Source organism: Oryzias latipes, chromosome 9 (assembly GCF_002234675.1).
Source record: "Oryzias latipes chromosome 9, ASM223467v1".
In the NCBI taxonomy this organism is placed as follows: Eukaryota; Metazoa; Chordata; class Actinopteri; order Beloniformes; family Adrianichthyidae; genus Oryzias; species Oryzias latipes.
This window is the reverse complement of record NC_019867.2, coordinates 19,846,031-19,863,281: the sequence shown is the minus strand read 5'-3', so window position 1 is coordinate 19,863,281 and position 17,251 is coordinate 19,846,031. Positions and strand designations below refer to the sequence as shown.

Here is a 17,251-nt window from a genome sequence, read left to right as displayed (position 1 = left end):
CAATCCAGCACTTAACTGCAGGGTGTAAGATGCTGGCAGGGAAAGCATTCATGGAGCGCCACAATCAAGTGGCTGAAACAATATACAGGAACATTTGTGCAGAATATGGACTGGAAACCCAAAGGTCAAAATGGGAATCACCTCTGAAAGTGGTAGAGATGGTAATGGTGAACCTACCAGACATTGTAGTGGTGGATAAAGAACAGAGGAAAGCCGTTGTGGTGGATGTGGCAATGCCAAACGATGGAAACATCAGGAAGAAGGAACATGAGAAACTGCACTGCACTTTTCTGGACTGAGAGGACTGAGGTCTTTCCAGGGATATGTTGTTGCCACTCCTCCAGCTTGGAGGTTACTGCCCCGAGTGCTCCAATTACCATGGGCACCACTGTCACCTTCACTTTCCATGCTTTCTCTAGTTCTTCTCTGAGTCCCTGGCTACAAAATGCTAATTTGTGGCCACAAAATACAAATTTGTGTCTGTCAAAGTAACTTATGCAAAAAAGATAGCTAATTTGTGCCCACAAAATACAACGTTTTGCATGCAAAAGGCTCATTTGTGTCGCTAAAAGCAAGCAAAACACTAATTTATGTGCACAAAATACAAATTTTGGCTACAAAATTTTTTATTTGCTTTAATGCTATGTCCATGGGCTCCATAGTTCCCTGTTCAACAAACAAATCAGCCAATTAAAAAAAAGCAGGTTGACTAGGTTGCAACAAAATGACTACACAACTCACAAAAAAAAAAAAAAAAAAAAGCTAAACATCTTTCTTTCCAGTTTTTGACAATGGAAAATTTGGTAGCAGACATTCCTAAAGCAGGAAAAGAAGGTAAGGGATAGATCAATGGCATAAAAAGCATGTCAGGAAAAAACTGGCACAAACCAGCACAAAAATAATACTACTTCAATTATCCTGAGGATAATTTCGGTTCTTCCTAATCCAGAAACAGTCTCTTACAGGCGTCTATCATCGACATAAAAGCAACACTTAGGGAACAACAATTCACAACAGTCACGTCTTTATCACGCAGATCTGTGGGACCAGAATAAAAACGAAATAAAAAAAGATTTTTGTAATCAGCACAGATTTGACAATGTTTTCTTTTTTATCAACACAATGGATGGGTCTTATTTATTTACCTGGACGTGACTGATCTGTATCAGAAGCAGTGTTCCAGAACAAAGCTACAGACAAAAAAGACCGCACTATTCTGGTGGACAATCTATAAACAAGACTACCTGTGCCCTGCTGAGGGAGACATAGCTCCAGGCTTATCCCCAGGCCAGAGCCAGACTCCTTTTTCCATCTGAGACCTGCTGTAAGCTGCACATACTCACTTTCCTGACCTGCTCTTAAAAACATGTGGCCATAAACCTGTGATATAATTTAACATCTGTTTTTGGGGTAAAAGACCCAAATGTTGACACATCCCATGCTCCAAATCTGCTGTTTTAATAAATAAAAAGCAGAGAAACTGAAATAACTGTAGCTGGGAATCCATATATTTATGTTGAAATCTAGAGATATACTTTCTGATTAATACAATGATATAAAAAGTCTTTTTTTTAAGATGACTGCAGTTGACAAGGACAAATAAAGAGTTATGGACGGAATCCAATTCGTCTGTTAACCTTTTTTTTGTTTTGATTTTTAAATTTACATTTTTTATTGATTTTACAATTGGAAATATTCGGTGTTGTGTTTTTCACATGTAACAACACAACAACGTGCTGTGTTACGGCTTACTTATGCCATTGCTTAACTTTCAAAGCTTTGATGAAACCCAGAAACTGATATAGATTTACATGTGCAGTGACTATAAAGACAAGTCGTCACTGATAAGAATATCCTCCTTTTTTTCAAACAAAGTGACAAGTAGATGGATCACATCTACAATCAATGTGGATTTATGTTACAGGTAAACAAATTTAATTGTCAATTGTTAATAGTCTATTTATGTCATTTTTTGACAGGTACTTACCCTGATCCTAATCTAAAAATATTAGTTTTTTTTTATTACAATTTTTTCTAAAACAATGTCAAGTGTAAATGTTAAGTCAAAGTGTAAATTGGGATTATGGCATCCTGTATTCCCAGGACAACATGTTACGAGTAGAGAATGTGCAGTCATGTGTTTGGTTTGTGCAGCTCTGAGCTGGAAGTGCAGTCCCTCACCATGGCCAGCGGCACGATGCCCGCCAGCTCTTCTTGTGCCAGGCGGATTTCCGTCTCGGTCTCTTGTGAGGCAACACGGCTGACAGGGTACTCCACCTGCCAGGCCATCCAGCGGCTGCCTGTTGGCTCCGGGAAAGTTTCCAGCTTGAGATCCACCTGGAGCACCCGTTGAACTGCCATGTCTGACCTACCAGAGCACAGAAAAAAGATGAGTTGTACAGGTGATAAGAGCTTAAACTTTAAAAGTTTGATTTTTCACAACCTAATTAATCTTTTGCAGTAATCCGTTAAAAATGGTGCTAAATGTGTCTAAGGTTCAGACACTGCCTGCTTTATATTATTTCCCAACAAGATTTTTAATATCTTCAGTTCCACTGTGGATTTTCCTCTTTTATTTATTTCTTTTCTAGCAGCTGATGGGCTCTGTATATAGGACCTACTTTATCATTTCTTTGTTTTTTCTCTGTGCTGTTCCAAGGTACGATTCACTACACACGACTGCCCGCCCCCCACCAAAGGTGATGGTGTCTGGGTTTGTCACCGCTGCCCTTGTTTGTACTAGACAAGTGTAAATATACAGCAGGGTTCAGTACGATCTACAGCATGCCGGAATTAAGTCAGACAAATGGATGGGGCCGATAATAAAATTTCCCATGTCGCCATAAGTCTCCGGTGCTAGCAGTTTAAATATAGCCTGGAGGTAAGAAAGGTCAGCATTGCACCAGAGCAGGAGGAGATAGGAAACAGCAGAAGATCTGTAAGCCATGTTTCGTGTGTCAAATGGCAGGACTCCTGGCCAATAAATTTGATGCACAGCCTCAGTGGCACACCGGAGCAAAACGAGTTCATGTAGTTTGGTGTGGAGGGGGAGGGAGGGGGCTGACAGTATGCAAAAAAGATGAATAAATTCTGCAGATTAGCAAAGAAAAGGAGAACATTTAGAGTGTAAATTGAATGTAAAGGAAATATAACCACATTAAAAAGGGAGATAATGCATGAGTGTTTTGTTTTAGAAACACTGACACGCACCTGTAAAGGATCCTGACTAATGAAAAGAAGGTCCCGGAAAAAGAGTTAAAGAATAACTAATGTAAATGCTCTCATATTCAGAACATTCTTATTGCATGCCTTTTTGTATACAGGAGAAGGACAGATTTGTCCCACAGCAGAGGACAACAGCCTATTTTCCCATCCTGCAGAGGTGTATATCTAAATTATTAACACCACAACCAAATAGCATGTTACATTTCATAACAGCAAACCAACAGGACGGCGAGAGGTTGAGTTCGGACTTACATAACTGTCCCATAATGCTGTGAGTTGAGACAGATGTTAATCCCTGGGTGCAGACCAGCGAAATGTTACAAAAACAGAGGGAAGTTTTGATGCAGTTAATATCCTAAAATGAAACCTTTGAATGCACCACAGTCACCAAGTGTCACGCAGAGACTGAGTCAGTCACAGTTCAAATGTCCTACTTTCCCCAACCCAAGGAAATTTGACTCAGGCAGGTTTTCTGCCAATCATGTCACAGAATACAGTGAATAAACTAAAAAAGCTCCACAGCAACTTTATTCATTGAGCGAAAAGCACCACCTTCAAGACTCCCCTCAAGATCTTAATGGATGTTCCGAAGAAAAATACTGGTGTTATTAGCTTTTTTCCCATTGTAAGATATCAATTTTCCCGTGGCCCAGATTGCAGGATTTTACCAGCAGCTGTGACTCCATTTAGATTTCATATGTCTTGTCACAACAAAGGAGCTAGAATAATTTTGAGTATTAGAAGTATACATACTGTGAAATAGCTTCCAATTGAAAATCACAAATTCTGCAAAGAAAATAGGCAACTTTGCCAGCAGCAAAGCAAAAAAAAAAAAAATTAATAAAAAAAAGCTAAGGATTGTGCAAGAATCCAAATGTATATATTACCTCTTGTTGCATTTACAATTAATTGTTAGTATTAAAAATTTTGAACATCTAGAAAAAAGAAAATGCACAATATATTTTATACAGCTTAAGCTCCATTCTAATGCATCCACTTGTAGATAAATAGAACTTTGTACATCTTTGCTGGAATATGGCTCCTATATCGCTCTGCATTTTTGTTGTAGCTTCTAATATTAGGTTGAGGTTAAGGGGCGGTAAGCTAGCAGGACAGACTGTAAACAGATGGATGATGGGAAGGGGGTCCCAACAGTCTCGCCAACAACTCAGAGAGGAATTTCTAATGAACTTCTGCTCCTCTGCAGAAACTATGTTCTTGAAAATTACACAGGTTTTCTTATTTTGACTAAAAGTGACAAAATCATCATTGAAAGACCACTGGGAACGCTTTCAAAACATGATTGGAGTTGGACTTTAATTCTATAATTCCCTTAAAGGTTACACCCTACAAGGTGTAAGAAAATGTAATATTTTTATAAATGATCACAATCAAAAGAATCACAGAAAAAAATAAAGTTTTATAGAAAATAATATATATACTGTATAACAAATCACAAACTCTTGAGATGTGGTTGAAGACAAAATGTTTGTCTCATAATTTAGCTGTCTGATCTGCTGTGTGTTTTAGGACAAACACTGTTCTGTAGAATTGTATGGATGACCAGTGCCAGTACTCCTACAAATTGAAGATATCAAAGTAACCATTAATTTTCACTTTTTTAACCTATTTCATGGTGGCAGTTTTTAAAAGTGCCTATTGCCACCTTCAGCTGATACTAGTTGCCAATGGAAAACACAGTGTAAAGTTAGTGTAAAGTCTGGCTGGGTTCTGTCGATAATCACAGCACTGACACACCCTCTAAAGAAATAAAGATTGACCCCGGTGATTGAAGCAACAGAGTGCACTGGCTGAGTCCTTTTCAATTACTGCTCCCAGGGACACCCCCACAGATTTCTACCACAGGAAGTGATGGAGCTCCACCACCCTACCGTCTGAAGTGGTCCACGGACCACAGGACACAGCTCCACACAGCAAGATGTAGTGAACTGCCAGCTGCCATGCAGACCAGTAAAACAGACTTTTCTTCTGTGGATTTGTACTGACACATTTAAAGTCTCCCCATACAGATGTGTGAAAACCGGTGCTTTCAGTTGAAACACAGATGGCAAGAACCACTATCAGTTCATCAAGTACCTAGTGATGGATACAAATATTTTGCTATTTGTCTACATCAAAAGTTAAAAAATCACCCAAAAAATAGAAAATTAGCAGAGCTCATTAAACCCAGACAACTTGTCTTTAAACACTTTGCCTTATTTACTCTTTTTCTTTATTAGATAGGAAGATAGATTGTTTTCATATTTACCTTTTAATAGAACTTTAAGGGTGTTAGGTCATCTATCCAAGGTTGTGATACACATCTATGAATGTAGTGATCTCGGGACCTGGTCACATCAATTGATGGATGAATAAATGGAAAGAAGACATCAATTTAAGCTGAATGCTTGTAGCTCATCAGTTTGGTTGAACCAGCTAACAAGTTCCAGTTTGACCCAAAAGTTTTCACCAAACTTAACGTCTTCAATGCAGTCTTTTCACTCTCCTTTATCAACTGACTCAAGCTGTCTTTGTTTTAATTTTTTCTCTTCCTAAACCACTCTCTGTAGAGTCATTCAGCTCCATCTTATCTTAATAGAAACACATTAAAGAACTATTGAATTTAGGCTACTGAAAGGTTAAAAAAACGATAGATTTAAATGTCAAATTGAATAAACAGGCTGGGGACAAAGTTAATAGAAGAATTTCTTCTTTACCCGTTTTCTCCAGAGACGCGGTGATAATTGAAAGAACTTCTGTTGTCCTGTTATCAAAGTCACTGCGTCATTGTGAAACCCTTTATTTAATCTTCCCACAATGTGATAGGGTCATTGTGTTTGTGGTCTCGTGGGGTTGGGAAAATAAGACAAGCAGACAGACGAGGAGCCTGTCCGCGACAAATGATGTGATATTTTCAGGCCGGGGTTCTTCCGTTCTTCTCATCATTTCTGGACTGAACAACACTGGAACACAGTCACACAGCTCTGCATCTGGAAAAATCATTGTGGTTCTTTTGTCAGAGCATTCCATGCACGCTCCAGCCATTGGGTGGGTTGCTGATTGATTTTAAGATGTAAAAAAATGAAATGAGAAAAAAAAGGGATGAAGTCAAACTGGCAAAGGTTTGAGTATGTTTGGGTTTGCTTGCAGGTGCTTAAGGAGAGCTCCGGTGCATTAATTTTACCACTTGAGGATGAAGGAAAATAAATCAAACTTGTGGCTTCAATGGTGCTTGAAAACAGCATAACTAAACTCTGCTGTTCATGTGTTCCTTCACCTGGAACAACAATAAACCAGTAAGCACAAATCACGCGTGTATATGGGTGTCCACAAATACACAGCACTGCTACTGTACACAGTGCATTTGTTCACAAAGCACAGCAGCCCATTCTGGCTCTTTGGACCAAATTATTACCCTTGCATGTTAGCACTGAGACACTAAATTAAAGGAGTGCAACCTCTAATATTAAAAAAGCCATTTTGGTTCGTTTTTTACTGACCAAAACCTAATAAGAGCCACAAAGTCCCACCTCACCATTTATAAAAAAAAAAAAAAAAAACAACATTTCTTTTAGGTTTTTGAGGTCAATAAGCCATTCATTTATTAAATTTCAATCTGGTTTCCGTGCCACCCAAAGCACTGAAACTGCTCTCCTGAAAATCACTAACAATCTTTTCCGCCCTGCTGAATCTGGACTTATCACCATTCTCATCCTCCTTAAACTGAGTAAAGGTTTGAAACTATCTCACATTCAATTCTCCTCCATAGACTTTCCACTCTTGGCGTTACTTCAACCCCCCTCCATTGGTTCCATTCTTAGTTCTCAGGCCGTATTCAGTTCATTCAGCAGAAATCTTTCAATTCTCATTCCTCATCCTTCTCCTCCAGTGTTCCCAAAGGCTCTATCCTTTGTTCTCTTTTATTTATCACTTCCTTCCTTCCACTTACATCTTCTGGAAATTCAACATTAACTTTCATTATTATGTGGATGACATCCAGCTCTATCTCTCTAGTAAATCCAATTCGTCTCTCTAACCCTCCTCCCTCACCTCCTGTTTGCTTGAAATTAAAAACACTCAAAACTGTCTTAAACTCAGTAGTAATAAAACAGAGCTATTTCTTGTTGCCTCTAAATCCACCCTTTTAAACTTCCAAACTTCACGCTCTCCATTGACTCTGCTTCAGTTTCCCCCTCCCCTCAGTTAAAGAGTCTGGGTGTCATCCTTGATAGTTCACTCTCCTTCAAACACCAAATCAACAATATCACTCGGTCCGCCTATTTTCATATGCGCAATATAAATTGTCTTCATCCCTCCCTTACTGTCCACTCTGCTTCCACTGTGGTTCATAATCTGGTCACTTCACACCTTGATTACTGTAATGCTCTTCTCTTTGGTTAACCTCAAAAAGCTCTCAATAAACTCCAGCTGGTTCCGAATTCCGCTGCTCGCACAGTCTCCAGAAGTCCACCGTTTCATCACATCAACTTTGTCCTTCAGCAACTCCACTGGCTCCCAATCAAATTCAGAATACAGTTTAAACTTCTTCTTTTCACTTTCAAAGTTCTCCACAACCTGACCCCATCTTATCTATCTGATCTTCTCCATATCTACACTCCCTTCCGTTCTCTCCAGTCTTCTTCTCTGCAGCTCTCCGTACCCCCCAATCCGACTGGTCACCATGGGTAGCAGTGCCTTCAGTCACTTGCCCCCCCCAACTATGGAAGTCTCTGGATGTCTCTCCCCCTGGACCTCCGTATCATTGATACGGGACTTGCGGTTCCTGGTTAACGAACGGACACGTTTTGTCTACTGGCCGCAATTGATACTTAAGCATACGTAATGACCTGAAACTGTGTTGGTAAGGCATTGACATCAGATTAAAAGCTTTGAACCGGAAAATTATAAATCATGTAATAAATTGATTACAGTAAAACAGGGGTGGGATTATATAAATTCACTTCCTTCCACTCCCTTTCAAGCAATCTTTGATTTAATATCTAACTATCCTAAGTTTGATACTATAAGTTTGATATTGTTTTGTGCATTATTCCTTGATTACGTGAGATAAACTATTTCAAATCAAATCAAAATTGACACATTTGTTGCCCATCTTTAAATCCAGACTCAAAACCGGCCTCTTTATAACTACCTGTTTTACTGTGATTGCCCATCCATCCGTTAGCTGATTTTATCATGCTTGTATTGTGCTGATTTTATTTTTTCTGTAATGTACAGTGTCCCTGAGTGGCCCTTTAAATCAAATGAATTATTATTATTTTTAACTTTGCCTCTGAAAAGCAGACACTATAGTGCAGCAGAAGATAAGATAATAGCAAACCACTCTGACAACAGGTTGAACCTTTTACCATTAAGTTGCTCAGTTATGCAACATGTTAGAAATCTAAGCATAAATAACAAAACCTAATCAATTGAAACAAATTAACCAAAACTAAAAAGCCCTTATTAACTTAAACCAACATTTTTCTTCAAAGAGCCAGAATTGGAGGGATTGAGGAGCCGCATGAGGCTCCGGAGCCTCAGGTTGCAAACCCCTGCAATAAATATACATATTGTTTCTACATGCAGCCTTGACATTTACTCAGATGTAATGCTGCACTTGTTTACATTCAAGTTAAATCTTGATCATTATGCAAATGTTACTTTCTATGTAGTGATTTCATTAGGGTCATTGCTAAAAATTGGTTTAATGCACTTGGCTGCTTCCTAGATCATTATGCAGGTAACAAAACTAGGTAAAGGTAACTGTGGTCCCCTTTCTTTTCTTAGCATCTACAAATAAAAGTCGCTTCGGCAAATTCAAATTAGGCCAGGTCCTTTGTTTAAAATTTGTACTTTTGCTGTCTTTAATTAATGTTTTCTTATAGTTTCAACTGAATAAAACTTAAGAAGGAAGTTAGACGCAATATGCATTCTCTAAAACCCAGATGAGTTTCACGTCTCGCTCTGAGGGGGTGTCCATTAGCAGTTGAATTTTCCCCGGCTGCAGCCAGAGAGCAGCCACATCAGCGGTTATAGCCCTTATCAAGGCTGATTTCCTAGTAAGAACTCCAATGAACACAGCATGAAGTATGATCTCTCCTCTGAAGGAGCCCAGTCACATTTTTCTGACCCCTGATTAGCCACTCTGAAATCAAAGCAAATTACTCCAAGCCTGAATATAGTGTCACCATGGATACGCTAAAAAGCTAAAATGATAGTGCAGACAACAATGAGAAGTACGTAACGTCAATTTGAAAAGAAAAAAAACATATGAACTGTTTCCATGGATACCTATAATTCATGTAATGCCTATTGTAAGTCTAATTTCACAAAAAGAGATTAAGTGCAGTGGTACATTGCTCCTCTAAAAGACTATTACGCTTTCTGCAAGTTGGACTGAGAAAATTGAGTAGATGGATCTGTTAATATTTTTCTATTTCACATGAATATTCGAGTCAAATACAGTATCTATGTATATATATATATATATATATATATATATATATATATATACATATATAGAGAGAGAATTTTTTCTTCCTTTTTTTTCTATTTTGTAAAAAAAAAGTTGAAGGGAAAAGCCAGGACTAAGAGCAGCTGTAGAGAGATAAGCGACCAATGACACACATCCAACCGACCTTTTCAATTCTGGCCTATCAGAAATACAAAAGAGACAGAGATAAGAGGGAAACTCCATTTCTACCATTTTCAAATAAAAGGACAACATTAGGGGGGAATAATAGTGACAAATGTCAGTGAAGTGCGTTCACTTTTGTTGAGTTTTTTTCTTTGGACGTAAAGAGCTTGGCAGTGATATGCTCTGTCTAACCACCAGAGAATAAAAAGTCACAGAGAAGAGAATGAAAACATAAAAAATGATCCAAGAAAATGTAAAAACATCATTTGTGCTGTGATCTGAAAACATTCGAAATGCTACCCAACTGTGACAACAACATATGGCTTCTATCAGAGTATTGATTTGGAAATGTATTTCTCTTCAATAGTTTAGAGTGAAATGTGCAGAGACTGGATGAATAGCACTGGAATAGTCTAAATCTAAACTTAGGAAAATCAAATGTTTCTATTTAGGCTTGAGACGTGTTTGTAGAACATTGTACCACATAAAGGCTTTAAGTTGGGGGTTATTTTCTTTCTTTAAGGCTGTTCTTAAGGACTTGAGCAGTTAAAAAGCACACGTTCTAAGAGCTGGCTGTTTGAGGCCACAGGGGATAAATATGTGTTTTTATACTCGACACTCACAATGCAGATATCCAATAAGTGGCTACATTTTAATCATGAGCTGCATCATTATGTAGCTGTGTCTGCATGATTCTTACAGTTTCAAGATTTCATAATATTTCTACATGGAAGACGTCAAGAACATGTTGTGATCAAATCAAGTCACCCTTAACCAGCACTTTTGATTTAAATATATGCATGTTATTAATGTCTTTTAAGTCCCACAACAACTATATTTTAATTTAGAAAGTTATTGGATGTATTTGTCTGTGAGTGGATGTATCAGAATGAAGTGGAGCAGGGAGCTTGTGGCCCGCTCATTTCTGTTGCTGCGTCACAACATAGGGCTGGGTTTCCATCTGTTCATTATACATAACAATTTAAAGAAAAAGAAAATTAGAAACAGTTTTAAGCTTAAATTATTTAATAGGAGGACATGCTTATGTTAGAGGACATATATGAAAAAAATTAAGCCCAAAATTGCATTTCTGAGTAATTCTTTATTCATATAATTGTGAATCAGGATCAGATGTTAGAAAAATACATCTGTCACGTAGAAAATACACTGGGCGGGGCACAAGCTCCCTGCTCTGCTCCATTCCAATACATACATTAACATCTTTCCTTTTCTGAGCTGGAATCTGGCTCGAAACTGGATAGATCCAATATTGCTTGTTTTTTTTGTTGCACCGGCGAGGTAAGGAGCTGTAAGCCAGCAACAGAGTAAGATGGGTGACGGGAAGTGGGGATGGGCTTGCGTCACACCAACATTCTCGCCCGCAGCTGTGCAGAAACCATGTCCTAAAAACCCCCCCACAGATTTTTGGGTTTAAAAATGGCGTGATCATAACTAAAAGACCACTGGGAACGCTTTTACACTCGGTCAAAAGATGATTAAAGTGAGATTTTAAATATCGAGCCCTAAAACTAAATTAAACCAAAAAAAATTAATTTTTGCATATGCACTTTCTATTTGTAACGCAACAGAAATTAGACTGTATTTAGCATCAGAACTGTCTTAATTCTTTGTGGCCCAGACTGTGATGGAAACATTTCTCAGAGATTTTTGGTCTCTGGAGGAAGCATCACACAGTTGCTGCAGATCTGTATACTGCGCATCAATAATGCAAATCCCATGGATGCACCACGTCCTCGCGGCGCTTTATTGGGCTGAGATTTGGTGACTGTGGAGGTCACTGAGGCATAGTGACCTCATTGTTATGTTAGGAAACTGGTTTAAGATAAATGCAACCTTGTGAAAAGGTGCATTTTCCAGCGGGAAGAGGAATACATGCCGTCAGCATGCAGCAGAACTGAGGAAAGTCGCCTTCTATGTTTAAAAGGAAATATACATATTACTAATGCTTTTTTCTTCAGGCCAAATAAATAAAAATGCAATCCAAATAATCAACACTGCTTAAATTAAAACCCTTTTGATAGACACGAGACTGCCTTTAATTTAATAATTTATTCTCCACCCCTTTTCAAACATTCACACAGACAAATTACCGCCTGTCATTAATTATAAGATTATAATGAAGTGCGGATGGAAACCAAAGGCTTTTGACTTGAGTGCTTTAAGGCTGATAAAGGGATCAAACTTCTGACTATCTTAGCTGCAGTTTTTTAGACCTCATCCACTAAAAATTGTTCAGCTTTTATTCAAACTTGCTTTTTTCGTTGTCCTCCGCCGGCCTGGACTCATTTACCCCTCAGTCATGTAAAACGTCATTAAAGGAACTTGGAAAACTCAAACAATTCAAATATTTATATTTAATAGGAACTTGATTTAGACTTGGAGAAAAGTTTTGCTTTTAAAGTCGCAGATGCATTTACTTCAGTAAAAAATACTTAGATTAGATTGGTTGGCGTCTTTCTCTGGGACTTCGACCTACTTGTTTAAAAATTCTCTTTTACAGCCCATGATTGTGGTGCAGGAAAAGACAATATATTTCCAGATTGCCAGGATGGTCAGTTTGTTTAGGAGGTAATGAAGGGAAAGAGGCAGAATGGCGGATGGAAAAGGTCGAGGGGACACAGAGGGGGAACTCCATCACATTTGCATATTGCTCTTCATTGCCTTCAGGAAAAATGAGCCGAGTTAAAGTATCAGTCGGGGATCCAGCAGCAGCACATCTATTTGCACACAAAAAAAAACTAAAATCACATCCTTCAGTTAATGAAATGCGCCATTCACCACCGTTTAATCAAAACAAAATTCTTTTCTGTAGCGCATCATCATTAGAGTCTCTCGGATGAAGTACTGTAGAATCTGTAGTGCAATGGGTCCCTAATGAATACAGTTTTCTTCATTGGTCAACTTTTGTATCAGCTCTCAGGTGACATGCACTGAACATTTGCATCTTTAATGGAAAGGCTATAAAAAAGACTAACATGTCAGTTCTTGTAGGTACATTTAATCCTTTTTACATTGGAGCATTTATTTCACTTCTAGATATTGTAAATGGGCAGGAATGCTGCTGATAACTCGTCCACACACACACCAGGGGGCAGCAGATGCTGTTTACTGAACCTGGGTAGCAAATGTTCTCCCCACCCCTCTTTACAAGCTCAACAGGCTGATGTTGTGACCACCCTGGCCTGAGCTAGAACCTGCAGTGGCAGAGCTGTTCTGGGAAAGTCACACAGCACCTAACTCCTTTCAGCTGAGTTACTGTTGGCATATAACTAAACCTGAACAGCATGCAAGGGTCATTGACTAAAGAGGCCTACAGGATCAGATCAATGATACCCTATCGCAATCAAGGATTTATCCCCCAAATGCTTGTGGAATACGTGAGGTTAAGCTCCGGCTCTGCGAGATCCACAAATGGGTGTCACAGAGTGAGCGGCAGAAAGGATCAGCTCTGCATTAGTGTGTGCTTAGCAAGCAGGTCATGGATGAGTAAGGACATCCCTGCCAGATGTTGAATTTGCTGTTCCAGCAGAACAAGATCAGTGCCAGCATCTTTAAAAAAAATACTGTTTGTATTTAACCTCAACCAACAAGATCAGAGATCTTTTCAAATCTGTTGCAAAAACATGCTGGAAGACAAATAGAACTGTCAGCCATGATCACCAATTATGCCTATTTGCATATTGGCAAGGATGGAGTTACATTCACATTGAAATATCCAAGTTGTAGTCTTGTCGTTTTAGAAGTGTTAACATAATGTGTAAACAGAACAGCTTTGTTTGGGATAATTACAGTGTTGGTGAGGAAGTAAATGGGGAGGCTGCGTGGGCATGATTGCCTTGTACCTCTGTGTTAATGTAGTGACTCGGGGATCGGAGAGGTGAGAAGAAGTGACGGAAGAGTAAACTCCTGCGCACATACTACTTTCTTGAAAGCACATGAGGGATCCATAATTAAGAAACTCACACATGAACTTCAAAGCCATTTATTGGCTGCTTTTCACAGCCGAAAGGAAATGTTTCATGATGTAGAATCTTTTTTTTTTTGTGAACACCTGCTCAGAGAATCTATGTGAGAGCCCTGCATGTTACTGGGTTCTTGTTCAGCTTTCCATCCCCTATGCACATCTTAAAGTGCTCATGTGTGAAATACGAATGAAAAATATACACAAAAATGATTTAAAACATACTACCAAGCTAAAAACTGAATATTTGTTTGAATACAATGCATAGTAACAACTGCCCGTACAGTACGTGTGGATACAGGCTGGCAAAAAATGCATGTACAGGGTATGCAAGTGGCCAGCACGAAATTTAAAGATCGTAGCCCGCTTTGTGATTCAATAGCGTAAAAATATTCAGGCACATTTTTTACTAAGGGCATGCTGCTGGCATCAGATTTTGGTAAACACTTAAGCTACGTTTACAACAACCTCGGCAACGCGGGTTCAAGGGACCACTTTCAATGAGATATTTATGTAAAAGCGTATAAATGCACATTTTGATGTATGGATGGCGTCCCCCAACAAAGTCTTTCAAATATCATATATAAGAGCTGTCAAAGAAAAAGCTTGCAGCAAGATGTGCAAAATTTGTGTTCAAGAACCCGTCAAATCTTGGTGTATACGTAGCTTTAGCCAACGCATAAGGGTAAGTAAGGGGGAAGTAGGTCAGACACAGGTGTGTCATATCGATATTTCATTTTTTTTTCAACCCCTCGGAACCCTGCACAGTTTGCAAGTGGCCTGTTGGTTCTGTTAAAGTGCTAGGATTGCTCCATGGTTGCAGCATGACTGTTAGTAAATAGTACATTAGACAATCACAGACTAATTTTTGTGGGCATCCTATGGGCATCTTAAGGGCACTTACGTATCACCTGCATATTCCGTGTGTGCAACACGGTCAGTAAGTCTGTGCACCTCACTAATGACTAGAGTGCACCGTACGACAGCATCACCCATACGTCACAAGTTTGTGTAACTTACATTACCCTTACATATATTTCACAGTACACTTACCACATGTACGACAATCGTACGTTCCATTTCATGAGTCTCCTTAAGGTGGCTGAACAAGACTCAAGACAAACCTGTACTCCCTTTAAGATGACCCTCCATGGACCCGGACAAGTCAAAAACCCACTGCGCCCGTGCATGTGACTAAGGCATAAGATCTTACAGTGATCCTAAAAAGAACAGCCCTGGTGCATATATTATACATGCAGTTTAAGTGGGCTTAGAACAGCAACATTTTTCATTGATCAGCAACTAAAGGAGTATGATTACGAAGGGCTTTCTTGGCAGGGGGGGACATTATAAAGCATTTGGTAATGGCTAAAATGCCTGCATCCACCCAGGGGTGCGTGAGTAGAAATGAGACATTGATCCATAATTGGGAGTACTCAGTCATGAAATGTAAAGACTAATTGAAGGAAGAGAGCTTTAATGGCATTCATTTACATATCTAGCACTGTGATTCAGTGCAGCTCACCCACTTACAGCCCGTGACATATGGAGCGTTGATCAAGTGACTGAATAGTTTAAGCAGATCACAGAATGATGCACTACCAACCAGAGCCTGGCCGCATCAGTATTTCTCTCCCTCATAAAGCAGCCGAGAGACTTTTGAGGCTTTTTCCATCAATGGCACACGCATCAAAGAGTGTGTCATTTCGGAGTAACCTTCACAAACCAAAGGCAGCTTTAGATGCCTCACTGCTACCTTAGGTCGAAAATCCACTCACCGAGCAGTGCAAAGGCAGCTAGGAACAACTGCACAGATTAAAAGCCTCTATAGAAATGGAGTGTAATTAGCAGTAGTGCACTGCTGATCAGGTCGTATTCAGTTACACTGATTACATAACTGGCAAAACCTAAAAGGGACTTTGTTAATTTCAAAGCAAAGAAAATAAAGATAAAAATAGATGGTCTGTTGCTTTCAGGGGCATTTCAAGTGTATTAGTCTTTATAAAGAAGTCGTCGCTCATCATTAGACACTTTAAAGAGTCCAAATCAAGGTGTGACCAAGTAAGACTTACAGAAAATGAAAGATAAAATGAAACAACTGAGGCCTGCAGATCTCAGTTCCCTCTTGCAACACACCTTGCTCTGATCTAATTGGCTGGACACACCAGGTTATCAGCTGCAAGTAGAACAAGGTTATCTGTAAAACAAACACGAGGCCCTTAAGGTCTGATGTCCCAACCCCTGGTGTACACCCTAGATAGCCATAAATGAGAAGAGGATAAGATGACCTTAGTGATGGCATGTTACAAAATTCTTCAGAGACAGCCTTTAACACAGCATTCATCTTCCACCTTCCAAGATGTTCCAAACTACAATGGTAATGCACTTCAGTTTCTTAGTTTTCTTTAAATCCCAGTTATTCCCAGTTGTCCTTTAAATATGATCATATCATATGATATGTTATATTATATGATTTTTAGCCAAACAACTGTGTCATTTTCTAGGAAATAGTTTCTGCAGAGATCATCAGAAATTTGCCTGTGGGTTGTGGGCGGGGCTGCTGGTGTGGAGTAAGCCCACCCCTATTTACCATCAACAATCTGTTTAAATGCACTCCTCCGAGCTTCAAGCATTTTCTATGTCACAGCTACAAGATTTTTCATCTTCTCCTGATTTGCATCTATTTAAATAAAAAAAATACCTAGAAAAGCAATTTTGAGCTTAATTATCTTGATCCACTGTCACAAAAACTCCACATGAACTTATTAAAAACACCAAAAACACAATTTTAATCGGAGCGGGTCTTTAAGCTTTAACTTAACAGAAAATAAATGAAAAAGGGGGAAATGACTTCAGAGTGATGAGAATAAAAATTTGGCAGATTTTGCAACTTCTGTGACCGTAGGTATTATACAGTCCCTAAGTTGAACAAGTTGTTTAAATCAAATTTATCTGGACTCAGATTTCAAGCTAGGCCTCCAACAATGTGAACTTAGATCATTATACAAACCACTGAACCTAACCAAAGCAGCATACAAGAAAAATCTTCAAACTGCTGCAGTTCTGAACAAAAAGTCTTGATTTTAATCTAAAGTTGAGGCAGGATCCTAAGTGAGGCATGCAGAAAGCAAAAATGAATTTGCAGGTTGAGCCTTGAGACAACCTCACTGTTGAATTGGTACGTTGTGAATGAACAGAATTTAATTAAAACTCAGTTGAGTAATGTAAAAAAAGAGAGGACATGCAGAAACAGTACTTTGGGTTATTGCTCTTATTCATCTTTTTATCCATTTTTGTAATATAAACAACAGAACAGCATCATTTCAAGTTGAATTTAATAAACCTAGTAAACCTAAATGATCTTCTTTTCTTTAACTTGTTCAAAATTGTGCCACAAAACTGAT

At 38.8% G+C, this 17,251-nt stretch overlaps 1 protein-coding gene across 1 annotated transcript in view; it reads right to left on the bottom strand.

The window, feature by feature from the left end:
- The window catches only part of tmem132c (transmembrane protein 132C), a 151,317-nt gene that overhangs the window by 44,799 nt on the left and 89,267 nt on the right, over positions 1–17,251 (bottom strand). Inside the window, exon 4 of the mRNA XM_011479419.3 lies at positions 2,182–2,368. Coding sequence (XP_011477721.1) covers positions 2,182–2,368 — 187 coding nt within the window. The remainder of the gene's footprint in view (positions 1–2,181; positions 2,369–17,251) is intronic.